This window comes from Camponotus vicinus, unplaced genomic scaffold, assembly GCF_025532165.1.
Source record: "Camponotus vicinus isolate PSW18456_S1 unplaced genomic scaffold, iyCamVici1.0 SCAF_11, whole genome shotgun sequence".
In the NCBI taxonomy this organism is placed as follows: Eukaryota; Metazoa; Arthropoda; class Insecta; order Hymenoptera; family Formicidae; genus Camponotus; species Camponotus vicinus.
This window is the reverse complement of record NW_028141947.1, coordinates 7,833,768-7,849,569: the sequence shown is the minus strand read 5'-3', so window position 1 is coordinate 7,849,569 and position 15,802 is coordinate 7,833,768. Positions and strand designations below refer to the sequence as shown.

The 15,802-nt window shown below is 27.8% G+C and overlaps 1 protein-coding gene and 2 pseudogenes across 2 annotated transcripts; 2 read left to right on the top strand and 1 right to left on the bottom strand.

The window, feature by feature from the left end:
- Window positions 1-611: 611 nt before the first annotated feature.
- On the top strand, window positions 612-1,385 carry LOC145961448 (cytochrome b pseudogene; annotated as a pseudogene).
- A 133-nt stretch (window positions 1,386-1,518) lies between these two features.
- On the bottom strand, window positions 1,519-2,733 carry LOC145962277 (NADH-ubiquinone oxidoreductase chain 1 pseudogene; annotated as a pseudogene).
- Window positions 2,734-13,170: 10,437 nt separating this feature from the next.
- On the top strand, window positions 13,171-14,094 carry LOC145961171 (uncharacterized). 2 transcript variants are annotated; one of them, XM_083081068.1, is made up of 4 exons: window positions 13,171-13,292; window positions 13,367-13,665; window positions 13,735-13,871; window positions 13,941-14,094. In XM_083081068.1, exons 2-4 carry the CDS (start codon window positions 13,566-13,568, stop codon window positions 14,001-14,003), a joined length of 300 nt encoding a protein of 99 aa, XP_082937194.1. In that variant the 5' UTR covers window positions 13,171-13,292; window positions 13,367-13,565; the 3' UTR covers window positions 14,004-14,094. The 2 variants fall into 2 exon arrangements, with proteins under 2 accessions (XP_082937194.1, XP_082937193.1); XM_083081067.1 differs by having other exon boundaries at window positions 13,735-14,094.
- Window positions 14,095-15,802: the final 1,708 nt, after the last annotated feature.

Sequence of the window (15,802 nt, the reverse complement as noted above, 5' to 3'; positions counted from 1 at the left end):
ATTAACTTTTATTTAATTATCCTATTTTTAATCAACATAACCTTTTCCTATTACTTAATAAAATTTAAGCCCTTAAATCTATTTATTTATAAATATAAATTTCATGAAAATTCGCCCATCATAAATATTAATAAATTAAATTTTAACAATATTTTAAATCTTTATGAATATCCAATAAATAATCTAACAACCCTGTCAATATTTTATTTACTTTTCTCCCTTTTTTGCATTATTAAAATATGTTCAATAAAATCTATTTCGCTTCGAAAAATTAATTAATTTTATGAATAAAAATATATCATTTTTTAATAAATCTTAACCCTCTTAAATCTCTACCCTCCCCAATCAATATTTCATATTGATGAAATTTTGGATCATTATTAGGAATATTTTTGAGTATTCAAATTATTAGGGGATTCATACTATCAATGCACTATTGCCCTAATACCAACTACGCATTTAATAGAATCATTCATATCATTCAAAATATTAATATAGGATGATTGATACATAACATTCATATTAATGGGGCCTCTATATTTTTTATTTGTATATATATCCATATTAGACGAGGAATATATTATTACTCATTTAAATTAATTAACACATGAATGGTTGGAATTTCTATTTATATCTTATCCATAGCCACGGCCTTTCTTGGATATGTGTTACCTTGGGGTCAAATATCATTTTGGGGGGCAACAGTCATTACTAATCTAGTATCTACAATCCCCTATATAGGAAATATTATTGTCCAATGAATCTGGGGGGGATTCTCCATTAACAATGCTACTTTAAATCGTTTCTATTCCTTACATTTCATCCTTCCATTTTTAATCTTATTCTTAGTTATTATACATTTATACTTTCTACACCAAACTGGTTCTTCAAACCCATTAGGATTAAATAGTAATTTATTTAAAATTTACTTTCACCCCTACTTTACCCTAAAAGATAATTTTGGCTTTATAATTATATTATTATTATTTATGCTTATTAACTTAGAATACCCCTACATATTCAGAGACCCGGATAACTTCAATGCTGCCAACCCAATAATCACCCCAATCCATATTCAACCTGAGTGATATTTTTTGTTTGCTTATGCCATTTTACGATCAATTCCTAATAAATTAGGGGGAGTTATTGCTCTTCTATCATCAATTATTATTTTATATTTTATCCCCCTAATTAATTCTAAATTAAATTCACTAAATACATACCCCATAAATCAACTTATATATTGAATATATATAAATAACTTTATTTTATTAACATGAGCAGGAGCTCAAATCATCGAGTACCCATACATTATTATTAGACAATTATTATCAATAATATATTTTATTTATTTTTTATTTAATATTATAATATTAAAAATTTGAGATTTAATTCTATTCTATTAAAATTAGTTAATGAGCTTGATTAAAGTTTATATTTTGAAAATATAATAAAGAAATTTAAATTTTCTATTAACTTTAATATAAATATAAATTAATATTAATTCTTTTTAATAAATTAAATCATAATCGCCAACATAAATTTAAACCCTAAGATTAAACATATATATAATAAAACCATGGGTAAAATAATCTTTCAACATAAATATATTAATTCATCATAACGTATTCGGGGTAATAATCCACGTATTATAATAATTATAAAACATATTAAATTAATTATAATAACTGAGTAAATATATGATAATTCTATTATATTTATAAAAATAAATATTATTATTATACTAAAATATATGATTATACCATACTCCCTTAAAAAAATTAAAGTAAATCCCCCCCTAAAATATTCAACATTGAAACCAGATACTAACTCAGATTCTCCCTCAATAAAATCTATGGGACTTCGATTTAATTCTGCCAAAACCCTAATATAAAAAATTAAAAATAAAGGATATAAATAAATAATATACCATATATAATATTGAAAATATATAAAATCTATAAATGAATAACTCTCTCTTATAATCATTAAAATTAAAATAATTAAAATAAATCTAACCTCATACGATAGTATTTGAGACACTGATCGAATTGAACCCATTATTGAATATATGGAATTTGCGGATCAGCCTAAACACACAACAATATACCTTCTCACCGATATAAAAATAATTATCAATAAAAGAGAATAATTTATAAAATAAATATTAGTAAAATAAGGATACAAAATTCATATTATTATTATTATTACAGATATAACTATGGGAGAAAAATAATATAAATTATAGTTTGACTTAAAAATAAAAAATACCTCTTTACTTAATAATTTAATTGCATCTCTAAATGGCTGTATAATCCCCACAAATCCAATTTTATTGGGACCTTTACGATTTTGAATATAACCTAAAATTTTTCGCTCTAATAAGGTCAAAAAAGCCACCCCCACTATAACAATTAAAACTAACAAAACTAATCTTAAAAAATTTAACTTAACATATATCAATATATAATTAATTATTACTTATATATTTATTTAACTCTTATATAATATATATATAATTAAATTCTAAATTTAATACACTAATCTGTCAAAGTAATTAATACTATTTTTAATATTAATCATTACCAAAAAAAATTTTTAAATAATTAGTCCTTTCGTACAAAATTATTTCTATATAATTATAGATAGAATCCGATCTGGCTCACACCGATCTAAACTCAAATCATGTAAAATTTTAATAGTCGAACAGACTAAAATATTAAACTTCTCCATTTAATTTTTATTTTAATTCAACATCGAGGTCGCAATCATTTTTATTAATAAGATCTTTTTAAAAATATTACGCTGTTATCCCTAAGGTAATTAATTTTACCATAAAATTTTAAAAAATTTTATTCATCTTAAAATAAATCATAAATTAATGTTATTTTTTCATCTTAAAGTTAATTAAATTTAATAATCCTCCCAACTAAATATAAAATATAAATTTAATAATAAAATATATTATTTAAAATTTTATATAAAATTCTATAGGGTCTTCTCGTCCCATAATCATATTTTAGCATTCTTACTAAAAATTTAAATTTTTAAATTTATATTAAAGACAGTTTGAATTTCATTTATTCCTTTATACCAGTTCCTAATTAAGAAACAACTGATTATGCTACCTTTGCACAGTCAATATACTGCGGCTATTTAATTTATCATCATGGAGCAGAATTAATCTTATATTATAGACATAAGACCATGTTTTTATTAAACAGGTGAACTTAAAATTAAATCTTTTAATATCTAATCTTATTTGCCTAATTCCTTTAATAAATTTTTAAATTTCACTAACATATTCATATTAATTTTTAATACTAATTTAATCATTCTTACTTTAAAAATTTTATTATTTTAAATATTTTTTTATTTAATTAAATTAAATTATAAATTTTTAGTTAAAAATTTATAAATTATTAAATTATTTGTAAAAAATTCAAATTTTATGAATATTTTTAAAATCATTCTATAAAATTAATTTTAATATAAATTTACAGTTTATCCCGTAAATTTTTAATATATATCACTATTATTATATAAAATTAAACTTTTTATTTATCAATAATCTTAAATTAATTATATATTATATATATATATTTAATTAACCTTTATTACTTATTTATATATTAAAATTAAATTTAATCAAAAAAAAACTAGATATCAAAAAACTTGACTAAAATATCTTCTCTAAATAATCATTTAAAATAATTTTACAACATTAACTCTCATAATTATTTAACTCTTTTTTTTTCGAGATATTTTAAAATCTTAAATTTTTATTTAATTAACTCTGATACCAAAGATACAATAATTTAAATTTACTTATATTAATCTATGTAATAACAATAACTTTTACTTATACCATTCATTTACATTACTTTTTTTATAATATTAATAATTATTTTAATTTAATTACTTTAACTATTTATCTTTTTTATAATTTTAATTAACTTTAAAAATCCATTTCTATTACTCAATATAATTTATATTTATTATTTATTAATTAACCCTTCAATAATTAAAATTTTAATATAAATTAAATTATTAATCTATTCTATGTAAATGAATTATTTTTATTAAACTAAAATTTTAAATTCCTCTAAATACACTTTCCAGTACATTTACTATGTTACGACTTTTCTCATATATTGAAAATGACGGGCAATTTGTACATACTTAAATTATTTATTCAACTTATAAATTTATATAAATTTACTTTTAAATCCACTTTTATTTATAAATTAAATTATAAAAACTAATTATTTAATTAATTGTAACTCATTTAAATTCTTAATTATTCTACATTTTGATTTGATTTATAATTTAATTAAATTTTCTAATTATTCATCTACTAATATAATTTTTCAACAACAATACATAAAATTATAAAATTAAGTTTTTCTACTCGTGGACTATCAATTTAACAAACAAGTTCCTCTAAATATTAAATACCGCCAAATTTTTTATTTTTAATGTTTTACATTTAATAATTAATTAAATTTAATTTAATAAAAATAATAGGGTATCTAATCCTAATTTATAATTAAATTTTTAAAAATTAATATTTTTCTTATTAATTTTTAAATTTATACCTATATTTCACCATAAGTAATTAATCTTAAAATTAATCTTTAATAAATAATATTTATTTTATTAATTAAAAAAATTATTTATTATTTCTAGTTTAACCGCAATTGCTGGCACTAATTTTTATTAATAATCCTAATAATTTTCTATTATTAATTCACATTAATGTATAATTATTTTAAATATTAATTATATTATTATATTAAATTATTTAAATTTAATTAATTAAATTATCTTGAAAAATTATTTATATTTAAATTACTCAAATAAATTTACATAAAAAAATTAACTATTTATCTTTATTATTATTTTTTTATTATTCATTAAATTTTTTTTATATTTAAATACTTATATAAATCTCATTAAAACTTTATTTATTCTCTCAGGCCTCCCCTCCCCCTCAATCATAAAAATTATCACCACATAAAACACGAATCCCAATCTCCCCCTAAATCTCCCCATGCTTAACCAATTCCTCCCATTATTATTGTACAAAATATTAATATTTTTCCCCCAAATCTCCCTTAAAATATTAATTTTTTAAATACACAAATAATTATTATATAGCCCCACCTCTCAAAATTTCAATTTTTTCATATATTTCTATATTACTCCCCCCAATTCCTTAAAATCTCAATTTCTTTTATATACATTTTCTTATATAATTATACCCTTTCCCATTTTTTTAATTTTTTTATATATTTTTTTTTTATATATCCTATTCTTTAAATCTTCAATTTCTTTTCACTCAAATCTCCGCACAATTACACCCCCAATTCCTTAAAATCTCAATTTCTTTTATATACATTTTCTTATATAATTATACCCTTTCCCATTTTTTTAATTTTTTTATATTAATATTTAATTAAATATAATAATTAATTTTAATATTAATGTTAAATACATTAATAAATTTATATATATATATATATATATAAATATTTATTTATTAAACTCCTTAAGGAACGTAAACAAAACGTTATCGAACTCTCCGACAAACATGAATGGAAATATAATTCAATTTATTAATATCTAATATAATTTTTAAAGAACGTAAATGAAATGTCATCAAACTTATTGGCGAATACGAATGAAATGTTTATACTCTACTATATTTATACTGTACCGTTAATATTGCACTTTACATTTTAAATAGGTAATGAACGGATTATTTTCGTTTATTCGCCAGACATTTACTTGTCCGACTTATAAAATCAATTTAATATCTGAAGCTCCTGCATCGAGATCAGAAATTAAATTGAAGTATATTTTTAATCTTATTTGTTACTCTTTGTAAACTTTATATAATTCTCATAACTAAAACTTAAATACGAGAAAGATAGCGCATCGTACGTCGCGTAGCAGTAAACGAACGAACTAACAGATCCTTGCGTGCTCGCGCGAAACTTTGACGTCCTTAAAAATATTTCTTTAAATTATTAAAGTGTATGGAAAGTATTTCATACGTTTTGTGCAGTGTTTAAGCGTTGAAGAAATGTGGATGAAGAGTTTCTAAGTCAATCAATCATTGAAGTGTATAGGAAGCGTATTGGAGTGCTTCGTTCACATTTTATGGAGCGTCCAGAGAAAGATAGGGATGTATGTGGGAGGAGGTCGGACGTGTCTTTACGCCCATTTGATCAACGAGCGACAGAATCTATCCGTGGCAACGGCATTGACGCACATCCTGTGGAGAGAGCATTCACACACTTTTCAGCCTAACGAATAATTGCTAGAAAACAATATTCGCAGACTAGAAAAATATGTGAGGCGCAAGTGGCTGGATCGGGAATCGAACCCGAGTCTTTCGCTTTCCGGGCAACTGCTCTAGACCACTGAGCTATCCAGACCTCACACCTAATGCTGCTTTTTAACACAGTGATATGCGACTCCAGAGCGATGTTGGTATCTTGCTCGATGGATGCAATGCCGATTGCCATGGAGGATCCTTGAAAAGGTCGCTCGCTGACCAAATTTAGGAAGTGTAAATGAAGAGTTTCTAAATGTCAATCATTGAATGTACGGAAAGCGTATTGGAGTGCTTCGTTCACATTTTATGGAGCGTTTAGGAAGTGTAAATGAAGAGTTTCTAAAATGTCAATCATTGAATGTACGGAAAGCGTATTGGAGTGCTTCATTCACATTTTATGGAGCGTTTAGGAAGTGTAAATGAAGAGTTTCTAAAATGTCAATCATTGAATGTACGGAAAGCATATTGGAGTGCTTCGTTCACATTTTATGGAGCGTTTAGGAAGTGTAAATGAAGAGTTCCTAAAATGTCAATCATTGAATGTACGGAAAGTGTATTGGAGTGCTTCGTTCACATTTTATGGAGCGTTTAAGAAGTGTAAATGAAGAGTTCCTAAAATGTCAATCATTGAAGTGTACGGGAAGCGTATTGGAGTGCTTCGTTCACATTTTATGGAGCGTTTAGGAAGTGTAAATGAAGAGTTTCTAAATGTCAATCATTGAAGTGTGTGGGAAGCGTATCGGAGTGCTTCGTTCACATTTTATGGAGCGTTTGGGAAACGTAAAGGAAAACATGAAATATTAAAGCGTAACGGAATGCTTCGTACATACTTTATGGAGCGTTCGAGAAATATGCATGAAGATTTAAAATCGCGAAGAGTTAATGGGAAGTCAATGAAGCTTCTAAGAAGCGTTTATTCTGTTCGTTTACGCTTCTTTGACACTTCGAGAAGCGTTTAATTTTCACCAGGGTATGCGCATGTGCACACTGCGTGGCGCGTCTACAGTTTTCTCTCGTTCGCCAGTGTTATAACAAAGGATTTGTGCAAGTGCAGAATTTGTTATTTGTCGTTTCAATATTTCATTCCGTTTGTAATTTCTGAATAATGTTTGACGAGCTGTGGTTTGTTATTGAAGAAGAATCGGAAAAGTTATTCTCAACAATATCCTATGCCGACGTTATATACGATGAGAAAACAGTTAAAGTAAACGACGAAGTAATTTTCTTTTGGAATAAGAAACAATGTATAGGAATAATTCGTTATATGGATGGTGAGTATTATAATAATAATAATAAAAGTGATCTTTTCTCTGTGACATATACTATCCTCTCACTCATGAAAGAGGTTATGAAAAAGAAAGTTTTATGAACCAAAAAATCTTTACGTTTAAGAATAATATAACGTTTCTGGAATGCAATTTACTGAATTTTTACTGTAGCTTGTCTTTTGCAGAAGACTATGATAAATGTATCCTTGAGGCACAGCGATTAAATGAGACGAGGCGCAAAGAAATGAAAAGTGACAGTTTATTTGATAGTGATCAGCCAAGAAAAGCGGCTATTAAATTCAAAGCCACGCTTGGTCAGAGAGTGAAAAGCAAGAAAACTGCTGATATTACAAATACTGTGGAAAATAATAACAAAAAAGTATGTATAATATTTGCTGTTATGGATTCTGGTTTACTTGATGCTACAAATGCTTCGAAGTGTACTTAAGAGCACAGTCCATACTATGTATCGATGTACATATGTACTTATTGCTCTTGCTGTTAATTAATTCTGTATCAATATTCTAGCATTCTCTAAATGCACAGTTCTGAAAAACATTTATCCTATATATGCTTAAAATAATTTCACGACATTAAGTTTAAAGCTATCTTGACATTTTTCAGTTTTGGATCAATTCCTTAACATATAGTGTTTATATTATTTTGTTTTCTTTATTATCTTAATTATTTTCTTTTATTTTCTGATAAGATTTTGCAAGAAGGAATAAAGAAAATGGAGAACATCTCCTCTCAGAGAATCTTACGAGCTAATTAATCATCTGCATATGTAAAGCCATCTGAGTGTTAAAAAAATTTAACTTGAAAATTGTGAAGGTTCCGATAGACTGTTCTTGTATAGCAATGATAGTTCATATAAGTAATTATTGACTTTGGCTAGCTGTGTAAATATTTTTTAACTTACCAATTAAATTTAAAGCAACAATGTCTCATTCAGTGATAAATATTATAGCTATGTTTTTTTAGTTTGCTTTGTGGTATTCTCAAAATGTCAGCTCAATTATAGAAACTCAAATCAGAATTTTATTATAATGAACGTATATGTTTATTGAACATCTTTTTCATGGAAGATTACTGTTTCTTCTTTTTGCTTATTTCTACTTTAAAGAAACACAAGAAACAGACTTCAATTAATAAATCTTTAAAAAATTACAAGAGAAAGAACATATTTTCTGAATGTGAGAATGATGAGACTGTTGTTGAAGAAGAAAATCTGCGTGGTCAGGAGAAAGAGAATTCAGCCTCATATGCAGTAAGTCCCATATAGTTTCTAACGCGATAATTGTGAAATAGTAATGCATAAATTATATACATTATTTGATTTTCAAGTAGCATGAAAGTTGGGACCATGTCCATTAAACTTTCAAAAGTAATGTCTTCAAAATCTCCTTGCATGATTTTTTTTCCTTTTATTTAAAGGAATGTCCCCCTCTCCCAGATTTGAGGCTGCCAGTGAAAATAGCCTAGTCAAAACGATGTCAATATGTCAAAACTGTCGTTTATGATCACTTTCTCTGTTTTATCTGGCTGGAGGTTGATTGTGAACTTAAAAACTTATTGTTAGTGAAAATTACAAAAATTGAGTGAATTTACTAGAATATTTATAATTTCATTGGTTATACACCTGGTGAATTCGCTCACTTTTGTAATTTTTACTAAATTTTGAAATACACAATTGACCCCCTGGAATACAAGCAAAATTCAGTATTATTTATGTGTAAACATATTTAAATTCATTGATTAATTGTGATTTCGTAGCCAAAAAGTCCATCAATATTGTTTAGACCGAAGAAATCTCGACTTGCATTTTATCCAATCAATGAAAAGCAGCTTAACATGCGATGTAAAGCTGACAGAGCAAAGTTAAATGGTTGGGATTGCTGGGAATGCAGAGAAGTAATTATTAACAGTATAGTTATATATGTAAGATATGAATAAATAAAAAATATAAATAAATATAAATAAAAATATAAATATATATAAATAAATATAAATATTTTTTTCATAAATAAGTAATTCATGATATTTCATTTTTAGTATTATAAGAATTTGTCATTGTCAGATGAAGAATTACAAAAACGGAAGAATCAATGCTCGCGACATCGATACAAATATGAGCGACCAAATACACCAGAAGGTTTAATATTTTATTTTATTATCACTTTTTTATGTTATATATAATAAATATAATCTTTTTAAAGGTTTTTGGGACCCGAGACATTCTCATGCACTTTTTGACAGAATATGTTTCGTCATTCGAATCTGATTCTAAAGGCTTCATTGCAACTCGTGGTACAGTAACATTATCATTGCCATCATTTTGGTCACTTACCCAGTCAGCCAAGTCTGCTCGAACAGATTTTGCCAAAGGCTTGCTACAAATTCTTGTCACCAAAAAGACCACAATTTGCGTACAAGAGTTGCTATTACAAATTTTGATAGCAAATTGGCGGCAAAAACCGAGCAAAGCTTGTTGGCAAAACCTGATAGCAAATTAGCAGCAAAAAGGGAGCAAAGCTTGCTAATATGCTTGACATCAAATTGTCGGCAAAAATCAAGCAAGATCTGCGCGCATGTAATCCAACGGCAAATTGACGACAAATTGTAAGCAAACTTTGCTGACATAATCTGACAGCAAATTGATGGCAAAACCCGAGCAAAGCTTGCTAATATGTTTGACATCAAATTGTCAGCAAAAACCGATCAAGATCTGCGCAGGGAAGTTTAACGGCAAATTGTCAGCAAATTGTGAGCAAACCTTGACATTCCGAAAGCATTTAAATTTAACGTTTACAGATATTTAATTTTTAGTTTCCAATTTTTTCCTTAAATAACTAAGATTATTTATACGTAGAAAAAATTTTTTTTATTTTATTTTATAAATATAATATTAAATTTTAACATTATGACTAATAAAAATTTCGCATTACGCTTTAAATATATGCAAAAAATAACGTATGATATAATAAATATGTAATAAAATAAAATATATAATACATATAATACATATTTTATAAAAATATGCATTATATATGTTATATATATATATATATATACTTTTTGGACAAACATATATATATATATATATATATATATATATACAGTGATGGGAAAAAGTTCCGGAACGGTTAAATAACTTTTGAACGGTTCAAGATAAAGGGCTAAAATTTATATGGGACTGTAATATCGATCGTTTAACGACAAAACCCCTCATCCAGCCCCCAATGGGGGGCAGGGGGCGACGGGGAGGCGAATTTTTGTAATGGCACGGGGGATCGAGTGACGGCTCATTTGAAAGGGTTTTTCAAGACGAATACAACGGATTTTGGAAAAGTTCGCTACGATTTTTTTTCGCGGACTTATGATGATTTAAAAGTAGTCAGTTTGAGCACTTAATACATTAAACACAACACATACGCAGAAGCACACACATCAGAGGGGGTTTGGAGTCAATAAATACCATGGAAATGACGAGCTATGGGGTCCCTGTCTCTGCTGTGACACACACGCACACACACACACACACACACGCACGTGAGAGGCTAGGGGATTACTCACGTTAAACCAACACCCCGAAGGGATCAGTTTCCTGCCACGTCCACGTCGTTGATCCTGGGTGACGCCGAGAGCAGGACACACACACAGTCACATACACACACACACACACACACACTCACACACACGCGCGCTGAGACAATTTTGAATCGATAAAATTCCATGGAAATTTTTATCCCGTCCGTTCGTGGGCTGTCGCAACCGACTACTTTTAAATCATCATAAGTCCGCGAAAAAAAATCGTAGTGAACTTTTCCAAAATCCGTTGTATTCGTCTTGAAAAACCCTTTCAAATGAGCCGTCACTCGACCCCCCGTGCCATTACAAAAATTCGCCCCCCCGTCGCCCCCTGCCCCACATTGGGGGCTGGATGAGGGGTTTTGTCGTTAAACGATCGATATTATAGTCCCATTGAACTCATATAAATTTTAGCCCTTTATCTTGAACCGTTCAAAAGTTATTTAACCGTTCCGGAACTTTTTCCCATCACTGTATATACTTTTTGGACAAACATATATATATATACCCATATGTATATATATAACGGAATTTAAAAAAAATTGCAATATTAAACTTTCGCGCATCGCATATGACAAAAATAATAACAAGACACAATATAAATTATTATATATATACATATATATATATATGTATTATTATTAATTATAGTAAATTATAATATATATATATATATATATATATATATATATATATCCACACAGCACATGATATCATTCGAATATTCTATACTCATACTGTAAATATGCGTTACAGATGTAATATACTGAGAATATTCCTATAACATCTCTTATTGTATATTATTTTTCATATATTCTTAAAATATACTTTGAATATCTCGTATTAGTATATTCTTTCTCGTATATTTTCAGGATACTCTATAATATTGCATATGTTTCTTCATTTTGCCGCTACGCGCGCCACCAAACTCGTACTTAATTTTTGATGAAATGGACATAAAGGACTGATACTAACATGAGTTCCAAAGTTTCTTCTTTTTTTTCTTTTTAGTCAGTTTAATTTATAATAAACTGACTTAATTTAAAATTTTTCATTTGTTTAGTAATCTGGATTCCTTGTTGGGATTCAGAATATTAAACAGATTATTTGAAATTAAAATGAGAAATAGTGTATCTGCGTTTATTGCATTTATTAAAAATATTTCTATTACATATATGAATATACTATATGATATACTATATGAATATATATACATATAATACATACAAGTTCTCAATATCTACATGTGCTTTTAGGGAGAGATATGTGTATTTGAATATAAAAAACTTGTATATGATACAATATTATATTTATAAAATAAAATAAAGTTTTTTCTACGTATAATTAATTTCAATTATTTAAAGAGAAAAAATTAGAAACTAAAAATTAAATATCCATAAAATGGCTTCGGAATGTCAAGGTTTGCTTATAATTTGCCGACAATTTGACGTCAAGCATTAGCAAGCTTTGCTCGAGATTTGCCATCAATTTGCTGTTAGGTTATGTCTGCAAGATTTGCTCACAATTTGTCGCCAATTTGTCGTCAAATCTTGTCAACAAGCTTTGCTCGGGTTTTGCTATCAATTTGCACTCAGGTTTTGTCAGCAAGATTTGCCAGCAAAACACGAGCGTATTGCGGACATAGTTGATGCCAATTTGCTGCCAAGTTTTGATTAAATTTGTCGTCAATTTGCTGGCAATTTGCGCGCAAATTGCTTATTGGGTATTTTTACATCATACTCTTCATCAATTTGATGTCACTTTGACATCATTTTGACTAGGTTGTTTTTACTGGTGCATCTGCCTCTGACTTTATGTAATTTAAATGTTATATGTGGATTTAGTGTCCAAAGAAAAAACCAGAGACTCCATTACAACAAATATAATCATGAATATAATATAAGAATATAATCATAAACGCCTTTGTATTGAGAGCTTACTGTGGCTATATATTCCTGCAGAAAAGACTGAAAAGGAAGAAAGTGACTGTAACAAGTTGCTCTGCAACAAAATCGAAGAGAGAAAAAATATACAGCAGTGACAGTGACAGTGACTCTGCAGAAAATAATGGAGAGCAAAAGATTCACGAGGTAGCTTCAATTCTATGTAGAAATTTCTATCCTCTGTTATTTTTACTGAAAGTTATTATTCACCCATTTGGCAGGATGAAGAAGATGGACACATATCTTTATCCAGTGGATCTGAGGAGGAGATAGATAATATTAAAGATAAACAAGTGAAGAAAGAAAATATTTTTTGCAAAACTACAGTCATTACTGTTATACTATATACACAGTCATTACTATTACTATTATCTCTATCGAATTTTAATTTTTTTACAGGTAGCGGCTCGTTTAGCTGCCATGCTTGATATAAAGGTCCTTACAAAGCTAGCCTCTTTGAATTCATCCATCTCTTTGTCTAAAGAAAACCTTCAGTCATTCTTATTTCCTCAGAATAGAGGTATATATATTTTTCTTTTTTTTGCAATGTCCTTTAATGGACACTTATTACAAAGTTTATATGCCCCAGGTAAGAAGACTTCTGAAGAAGCTATTCACAATAGTGGAGCTAACAATGTACAATTGGCATTGAATCCTGTCACAAAAGAAATTGTATCACCTGAGTATGATGAATCTGGAGCAGGAGCTGGCTCTTCAGGCCTTATTGTTAGTGACCGTCCCAACAAAATTAAACCATTATCTGGATCATATTATGTCAATGATAATATTTTGCAGGCTACAAAATTAACTGTAATAGAAAAAAAGACGATTCCAGAAACTGAATGTAATTTCAGCTGAAACTGGATTTAAAGAACAGGCTGAAAATGGTACAGTTGTGAAGCAGGAAGGCCAGATCAAGAACTCAAACTCAATGTTTTGTACAGATAAAAGCAAGGTGAGATTAAAAAAATCTAATTTGAAAATTTCTTATATTATAACTGCAAGTACACTTTATATATTTTTTGTTCTCAAAGGGAATCCTAATCGGTGATGACGTATACTGCACATCAAAGTTATACAAGACTGCAGAGGCGTCAAACTCTGCTACTAAAGCAGTCACACGTCTATTGGAGGGTGTGTTTACATTGGACTCCCTTCTTCAGTGTACTGTGTCTGGTCTTCTACCAAGAGGTAAGGGTCGCCAACCCTATGCAGACCCAAGTTCTATTAAAAAATTTCTAGAACCTGCTGGAGTAGATGCGATTATTAGTAAGTTTAGAATATATTAAGTTTTATTTATTTGCATTGATGAAAAATATGGTCTTCAGAATTGCTTATAAATACTCTCAATTTTCTAGATAAGGCTCTCGAATGGCAGAAATTCAAACATTGGCGCCCTAAAAAGGATTCTACTCAATTACGGAGTGCCATGGCAGTGCGTCTCTGCGAAATCAGGGAGAGAGAGCAAAAGCGCCAGTCTAATGAATCCAGAGTATAATATCTCTTACAAATATCATGACAAAGGGTTGTTTAGCGATTCTTCCATGCAGTATCGATCTTTAGTTTGATGAAATATATTAATAACTTCTTCGTTTTTATTTTCTTTTGAGCTAGCAAATTGTATTCTAAGTTTTTATGATTATGATAAATATTTTGTGCCACTACATCAGTCTTTTTAGTTAAATCTTTTTGTTGCTAGCAATTAATATTTGTTTTTATATATTCGTGTTGATTACTGCCTATAAAGTGATGCGTTTCATAAATTTTATTAGAAGTTTACTTATCTTTTTTTTAAGTCAAGTTTCTTACTGAGCATAATTTTATGTTTTTACATATATTCTATTTTTTTATATTCAAACTCTACTTATAATGTGATTCTTTAACTATTCAGAAAAAAATGTAGCAAAAACTATTAAAGAATTTTTTTAAATTGTATCTTATAACTCATTCCCTGTTGATACCATTCTCCAATCCCATTATTAACCTAATCAGCAGACAATGTTTTTTAAACGTTTGAAAAACATTGCCTGTTGATTGGGACTGCAATATTTTGGCAATTGCTATACTACAGGGCACCGATCATAACTTTTTCTCTAGGGCGGAAACGTGAAAAGTTCATAACTATCTATTTTTATTGGTGTTGAATAGAAAGAGATTAACTTTTTACTTTTCCCGTTTCCGCCTAGGAGAAATGTTACATGATCGGTGCCCAGGTGCGCGTGCGTGCGCTGCCCTTAATTGCCTTATAGAGAACATATTAAGCCTTATTTTAAATTTAATTAAATTTGAATTAAGATTCGGAGCTTATTAATTTATATATGATTTTAATTAGATTTAATTTAATTTGAATATATTAGCTAATTAAATCCTTATTAAGACTAATTAAATATGAATATCTTGATAATGAAATGATACTAAGAAGTACGTATATATACTTTGCATACTACGAAACATATGTACGAGTATGCATGTCGATTAAGAATATACGACATGTATACATATGTTTTGTAGTATACGAAGTATATATACATTCTAGACATTTTTATTCGACATTCTTATATTCTTAATTAGTTTTATATATAGAACAAATATGAACCATATTAATGCTGTTAATCAGTATTAATTTAAATTAAATAAAATTCAAATGAAGGTTTTAT